This window comes from Solanum tuberosum, unplaced genomic scaffold (assembly GCF_000226075.1).
Source record: "Solanum tuberosum cultivar DM 1-3 516 R44 unplaced genomic scaffold, SolTub_3.0 scf00424, whole genome shotgun sequence".
NCBI classification, from domain to species: domain Eukaryota; kingdom Viridiplantae; phylum Streptophyta; class Magnoliopsida; order Solanales; family Solanaceae; genus Solanum; species Solanum tuberosum.
This window is the reverse complement of record NW_006239350.1, coordinates 490,442-498,415: the sequence shown is the minus strand read 5'-3', so window position 1 is coordinate 498,415 and position 7,974 is coordinate 490,442. Positions and strand designations below refer to the sequence as shown.

The 7,974-nt window shown below is 31.8% G+C and overlaps 1 protein-coding gene across 1 annotated transcript; it reads right to left on the bottom strand.

Annotated features, from left to right (window-relative positions):
* Positions 1-1,354: 1,354 nt before the first annotated feature.
* On the bottom strand, positions 1,355-4,887 carry LOC102594187 (protein kinase 2B, chloroplastic). Its single transcript, XM_006363185.2, has 6 exons — positions 4,561-4,887; positions 3,193-3,539; positions 2,975-3,110; positions 2,634-2,770; positions 2,402-2,525; positions 1,355-2,034 (listed from the first exon to the last, which is right to left on the bottom strand). The coding sequence occupies exons 1-6, from the start codon at positions 4,622-4,624 to the stop codon at positions 1,580-1,582; spliced, it is 1,263 nt and encodes a 420-aa protein (XP_006363247.1). The 5' UTR covers positions 4,625-4,887; the 3' UTR covers positions 1,355-1,579.
* Positions 4,888-7,974: the final 3,087 nt, after the last annotated feature.

Below are 7,974 nucleotides of genomic sequence, written 5' to 3'. Positions count from 1 at the left end.
TATGATTTGATTTCTTATGATTTGACCAAATTTATATTTATGATTTGACCAGTTTTATATGTATTGCTTTGATATCTAACTGAGATAACTTTGTTAAAATACGATTTATAACTTTAAATGAGACTAATAATAAGGCAAGAAAATTTATGACAAGTGGTTCTTAGGCCACATCAAGATTACGTGGAAATAATGAGAACATAGACAAAAAAAAAATTATATATATATCACATAGATCTATTGCTAAAATTAAACTTGTAATACTAAAAATTTTATTTTATTTAAAAATATCATGATGAATATTATGAAAATGATTTTATGCCTCCAAACTGAAGGAATAGTGGAAAGTGATCGAGGTTCCAGCAAAATGATTGCATACCTCTTAACAAAGAAAATAATGAAGAGGATGATGACGTTGATGACGATGTTGGTGACTCTGATTGTATGTCCTAACAAAAATAACAATGGAAATGATGAGGATGATGGCGTGAATGATAACGATGATGATGAAGATGATGTTAAGGATGATGGGGATTCTAGAGATGATGATAATGATGATAAAGCACATAATCATCTCCTAGATCTCCTTCATTGTTATTATCATTGTCATCATCGTTGTTGCCTAGGTTCTCAACCGTGTTGTTTTCATCATTATTTTTGTTAGGAGGCACATAATTTGGATCACCATCATCTTCGTCATCTTCCTCATCATCTACATTATTTTCTTTGTAAGAAAGCATATAATCATCCCGCTAGAATCTTTATTGACATTTCTATCATTTCTTCTGTTCGAAAGTGTAAAATAATAATATCCGTTCATTTTCCCATCATTAAAATCATCATGTTTTCTTGTAAAAGTAATCATTGTACTTGTCAATGGTTATATCTATATCATCAGCCAAAATAGTTTTATAACGTCTTTAAAATTAACTACTATTATATCAGAGCTATAGTCATTTACTTTCATTTCTAATCTGAAGAGAAAAAAAATTATAGCTCAAAATCTACAAGATCTAGAATTGCAAGTCACTAAAGGAAAAATGCAAACTATAAGATCTTGAGAAAAAAAATTCACACAACACTGATTAATTACACTACTGAATTAATAAGCTTAGTCATCTATACCTAATATAATTAATTTTCTTCAATTTTGTCTTAAACCAAATTTGAGAATGATTTAAGTGTTTTACTCTAATTAAGCCTATTTAATATTGGTTTAATATTCTACTCCTAGTACCCAGTTGAATTGTGACTTTGTATTCTGCTCAACAAACTATAGATATTTTAGCTCTTTTGAATATATATTAGTGTTATGGATTTTCTTCATATTATGCCTTCTTATGCTTTATAAAATATATGAGACACAATTTCATTCACATTTAACTAAGTAGATTATCATCTCAAATACAGTGAGAGTTCACTCAGTGTCTGAATAGGTTACAAAGTAAGCATTGGACAAAAAAAACAAAATCTAATCTTGGATTGCCAATACATTAAAACATATAGACAACAAAATTTGGTAGATTTATGAGAAATGTACAATGACAAAACCAAAATATGTATACTCTCTAGTCTCTATGAGTCACCTTCCGCGAGGAGACTTTTGATAGGCTTGTAATGGAGAAGCAGACGGTGTCATATGCAGGGGTGAACGATGATGCCTCATAGGCGATACAGTCACTGGGCTGGGAATAGCTCTATGCTCGGTATGTGAGAGTTTGCTAACACCTTTTGGTGATTGAAGTTCTTCAAGAGCAGTTAAAACCTCAGACATTTTGGGGCGAAGCTTGGGTTCATTGCTTAGACACTGCCAAGCAAGGTTAGCAGCTGTATACGCTCCTTTCTGGGGATACTGGCCTTCTAGTTTGGTGTCCATTATTCGAAACAACTTCCGTTTGTCCCCTAAATATGGCTTTGCCCAGTCTACAAGATTCTGTTCTATACCGACCTTTGTGTTGTCGACTGCACGTCGTCCTGAAAGCAGTTCGAGCAACACAACACCAAAGCTGTATACATCACTTTTTGCTGTCAAACGACCTGGAAGATAGCGGGATATTTAGTTACAAGATAATAGTCCAGCAGTATTACAATAGAATGTGTTTCATAAGGAAAGCAGAGTTATGTTTACTCATAATAAGAAATCAAGCTCTTTCTTCTCCGTGAAAATACCGCAACTTTATAGAAAGTCTAAACAAATAAGATCGGTAACTGGGGATACTTTTAAGGGTCGTCTTTACACCACAAAGGTAAGGGTAAGGTTTGCATAGACCATCATAACTAGATTTATCATCAAAAATCATCGTTTAATATGTTTTACTCCAAAATCTACAAAATGGATATCTAATCAGAAGGTCATGCTATATGTTTAATATAGCTAATCTAACAAGAGAGGCAATGTATTAACCTGTAGCAACATATTCTGGAGCAGCATAGCCTTGTGTACCCATTACTTGAGTGGATACGTGTGTGCGATCACCAGTTGGCCCGGCCTTGGCCAAACCAAAATCTGACAGCTTTGAATTAAATTCCTGCAGTCCAAGAAAGCAGATATGTCTTAAGCTTCGCAAGAACAGCAGGAGAACTTATGCTACGGAAAGGCATATTTACACAAAGGGAGATCGGGGTCTGATACGTACCGCATCCAACAGAATATTAGAAGCCTTGAAATCTCGATATATGACTTGTTCTTTAGCATCATGAAGGAAAGCAAGGCCTCTAGCAGCACCAATAGCCACCTTAATTCTTGTTGCCCAATTCAGAGGTTGAGGTCCTCCTGTTTAACAAAAAGACAGAGCCAAGAATTACCACCAATTTGTAAATACACATATAATTCTAAGCATTCCCCTCATATGTAAGCCGAAAACTTTCCCCTCTATTTGTTCGGGACAGAAGGGAAATGACATAAGGGAGAAACTACTACTAGAAATCACAGCAGTATGACAAATACAAAGCTATGAGGGTAAGAAAGCAGACATACTTCTAAACAGATGGTTCTCCAAGCTTCCTTTAGGCATGAACTCATACACTAAAAGGTGGTTGTCACCGTCGATGCAATAGCCAATGAGTTTAACCAGATTTGGATGACGAAGTTGACCGAGGTAATTAACTTCAGTCTGCAGAGTATTTTACATTAGTTACTATGCCAACGAGAAAAAAGTGTTCAATTTAAGCAGGATTATAGCAGAAGTAACATACCAACCACTCCTTGTGACCTTGAAAACCCTCTGGCTTCAATTTCTTTACAGCAATCACTATTCCAGAACCAGGTTTTGAAGCAGTAAGAGTTTGCGTATCGATCCATCCTTTAAAAACACAACCAAATCCTCCTTCCCCAAGAAGACTGTCAGGTCTAAAATTCCTTGTTGCATTTTTCAGTTCATTGAATGAGAAGGATTTGACATTAGGAGAAAATAATATTTCGCTTTCAGATCTCGGAGTAGGAAGGCTTTCGGAACTACTTTTCCTACCATAGGATGGAATACTTAGGCTTGATGGAACAGAAGAATTGCTTTTTCTGTCAGGAAATCTTGAGGCTTCATAAGCTGGCATATAAAAAGAGTAGGAAATGTTATCATTCAGTCACATATACCAATATGCATTCTTAGAATAAAACTATTCTTTCCAATAGTATATGGTTGATTATAGGGGACAGGTCAATTTCAGTTAACTTACTATGATGTTTTTTACATCCTAAACATAAGGAAATTGGACACAGACATGAAAAAGAAGAATCTTGGTGATTGGAAATAAATGTACAACTACAACAAAACAACATATCGAGTGCAATCCCACCAGTTGAGCCTCGGGAGGGTAGAGTGTACGCAAACCCTGTCCCTACATGGGGAGGGTAGAGTGTACGCAAACCTTGCCCCTACATTAGGAGGTAGAGAGGTTGTTTCCAATAGACCTTCAGCTCAAGGACAAAGGTGCAACTACTCGCAGCAAAACATAATTATTCAATGTATTCAAGCGGAAAAGAATGATTTGTAAATAATCCAATCATTTTTTGAGTTCAAACAACATATGAGGATGAGAAAGCAACTAGGCAAAAAGCAAACACAGATATCACAAAACTCAAGCAAAAGTTAACAATCAACATCCAAAACTCACAAATCTCCATACCAAAATATCTTGTAAAAGTCAACCAACTTGGAAAAAAATACAAAGATCCATGCTTTAATGCACCAACATAAAGATTAAACCAAATTCATCAATAAACAGAAGCAAAATGAAACAAACCACACATCAGAGTTCTCTCTGCAAGCTAAAAACTAGTCTTACAATTTTAATGCCTCTCCCTATACAGTGATAGGAAGCAATCAAGATTCTCTAACAAAAAGAAAGCAAACAACTAAATTCACCCAAAAACCAAAGCAATTAAAAGCAAAGAACTAAATCACCCATCACAAAGCAGAAAAAGATACACACAAAAAAACAATCTTTATCTTTTTCCATACCCCCCCCCCCACACACACACACGCACACCTCCACCCACAGGAACCAGCTCAATAAACTCTGAAATACCCAACAGAAGAACAAGCAAAAACAGAAAGGGTCAAGTACCAGAAGGGGTAGTAGAGCTCAAAGTAGCTTCAACTCTAGCTGAGGAACCAACACAATTGCCCATCAAGAATTTTTTTTTAAAAAACCCCACAAAAGATCAATCCTTTACAAGTCAAAATCAAGTCTTGGGAGCAATATTTCTGCAAAAAAGCTCAATTCTTGAACAACCCAAATACAAGATATTTTTGTTTTTGGAGTTGTAAAAAGTTTGGTGGGAAAAACTGAAAAGGGTCACATGAACAACTACAAAGAATAGTTCTTGAAGGCTTTTGAGTAGATAAATATAAAGAGAAAAAAAAAAGGAATTAGAAGAGAAGAAGCTATAGAAATGGTGAAGTAGCTTCCTTTTTCCATTTCTCACTTGTCTTTTTCTACTCGACAAAATGTGTGTCCTTTGTGATAACGTGGGTGTCACTACTCCGTCATCTTTTTCTTAATTCCTAATTTGCCCCTACTTCCGTATTATCGGAGTCTGACTAATTCAGATTCACGTCGTTATAGCCGACAGTGCTTCCCTCCCAATTTTGTATATCCCAAAACTCAAACCTGAAATATCTGATGAAAGAAGAAACACCTCATTCACGGCAACACATCTTTTGACAATAGTAATTTCATAATAATTATATCAAGTTTCTAATTAAATGTTTTTTTACTTTATTTAAAACTTAGTATCTAATTATAAAGATTTTAAATTTAAATTGACGTTTTATATCTTACATATTTGAAAAACACCTAATTTATTTTTTGACTCATATTTTTTTTTTTACTTTATTTTAAAATGGTATTTAATCATTTAAAAATTAAATTTAAATTGAAAAGTTATATTACAAATTTGAAAAACACCTAATAATTTTTAAACACGATTAAAATTTGATTAAGGATAAAATTATCCACTTTTAAGTGAGTAATACATGGACGCTCATAAGGAATGATTCAACTAATTAGTCCCAAATTTATTCCTCGTGATGCACGTTTTCAACTAATTAATTATTAATTATCTCATTCGTTTCATTTTAATTGATTCATGTTTACTTGACATTTCTCTCGTTAAAAAATTGGTTATTGTATTGTTTTTATTAATTCTATTTTAGAATACTATATTTGACTACTTCATTAATTTCAAATTATCTATTGGATTTATTTTACATGTTCATTAAAAAGTTATTGATTAAAAGGAATTTGGACTGTTGCATCTTCGTCTTAAAACATAATTTATCTTCGTTGAATATTACTTTACTGAAATATTTGTAGTCGTAGATAAGTGTTACTCTTAAGAACAAAATGGAAAAAAGTTAATTAATTTTGTATTGAACTTTTAAAATAATAAATTATTTGAAATAATCATTTTTAAAGATTTCGATAGATAATTTAAGACAGGTACTTTATGTAGTTATTTAACTTTCTAGTTTAAAAAAATACTATTCAAATTTATCAATGTTCTCATGTATTACCCTAATAAAAGCTAAAAGTAAAAATCTACTATGGGAAAAACTTAAATTAATTACTTCTTCTGTCTTTATTATGTGTTCCACTTAATTTGAGCACTAAAACTATGATTAGACTTGATTTTTTATTACGAAAAAAGGAACTAAAATTGACCTTTACTTTGAACTACTTAACTAAAAACAAAACAAGTTTCAGTAGACTTAATATTATATATTAAGTTATATATAAGAAAATATTGGTAGTGTAAAGTTTTTTCTTTCATTAGAAGTGGTCAAATTTGAGTATATTACTATTTTTTTGCGTAGATATATTATTTTTCTTCTTCGTCTTTATTTTTTTTAAAACACATTTTTTTAAGCTAATGATCTATCAAAAATGATATTTTTATCTCACATAAAACGAAGATAAAGTTTACATATATTTTATTTCCCTCAAATTTCACTAATAGAATCACACTAAATGTATTATTATTAATATTTAGTTTTCCTCAAAATCATTTATAGAACCACACTAAAAGTATGTCATTGTCAATAATTTACTTGCAATAAATAAAGAGTACCTGCCAAGTTATTGTTCATTGATACTATCCCAATAATTGTAAAAGTATAATATGAAGGGCTCATAGGAAAAAAAATATAAGGCCAACACCTCGTGATAAAAGGTCCCTTTTTATCTTGACAATAGATTTATTACTTAGAAATTTAAAATTTAAGAAGTTAAAAAAAAATTAAATATATTTTTGGAATTTAAAATTTTGTTTAAATAAGTAATTTACTTGAAAAAAAATATAGAAGTTTTATGAGTGGAAGTCCCAAAACCAAACTTGAATTATTTTTTTTAAGACAGAGTGTTAAAATCTAATCCATAATCTATGACCAAAAATATATTTGAAGATAAATCTTCAAAATTTATGATCAAGTGCTAGCTTTATAAGTATGACTATTTGAGACATTAATTATTATATATAGTTAATTATAACATTTTAATAATCTATTTAGAACAAAAATCTAATTAGCGAGATAGGTAACATATGTTTAAAGGTCAAAGACATGAGTTCATCATTGAAATAAAATAGTTTCATAATTTAATGTATGTCACTTGGATTTATACTTTTGACAAAATGAGTTTCTAGAATTTCTAATTAACAAAATTAAATTGGAATTCGACAAATAAATTTAATAAAAAAAAATTATGACCTATTTTAGGTCGTTGAGTAATTCAATTTTTTTTCCATTGGAGCCTCGACTAAATCCGCCATACCCATGGCTTAAACTCAAGACCTCTGATTAAGAGTGAAACAGTCCAGCACTACACCACATCATGTTGGTGTTGAGTAATTCAATCTAACCTTTAAAATATTAAACACATTCTTATATATTCAGTGTGTCAACACAAGGCTCTCATGCATGTAGTTAAGTACAGTATTCAAACATCTCTTCTCTTTAGAAACAAACAACTTAAAGAAAATAAAAATAATTTTTTTTTAAAAAAGGACCAACTATAAATGTAATGTAATTCGTAAGAAAACAAATGGCATCCCATAAAGACGGTCAACGATCGCCCTCTGCCTCAGTTGAATTCGCCACATCAAACTTATATCTAGTATTATTTATTATTTCTCTCATATAATTGCGAGCTATTACAAAAATAGTGATTACGAATTTCCTTTTAGAAATATTCCAAAGAAAAAACATGTATAGTATATTGCCAAACTCATTGTCCAAACATGTATAGTGAGCGTGTAACTTGAGAAAAAAATGGGAGCAACTTCAAGAAAAAATGTGTCTTTTGCCCTGAAAATGAAAGCATTAAAGAGTGCACATGAGGTTGAGTATTAAATTAAACTTATACACTATATAGTATATGGTCCCAAACAAACCTATAAGTATAACTATGAATGGAGGAGGGAAAATATCTACTTCACACACGCTCCCCCCCCCCCCCCCGCCCCACCCCCCTCCCACCCAC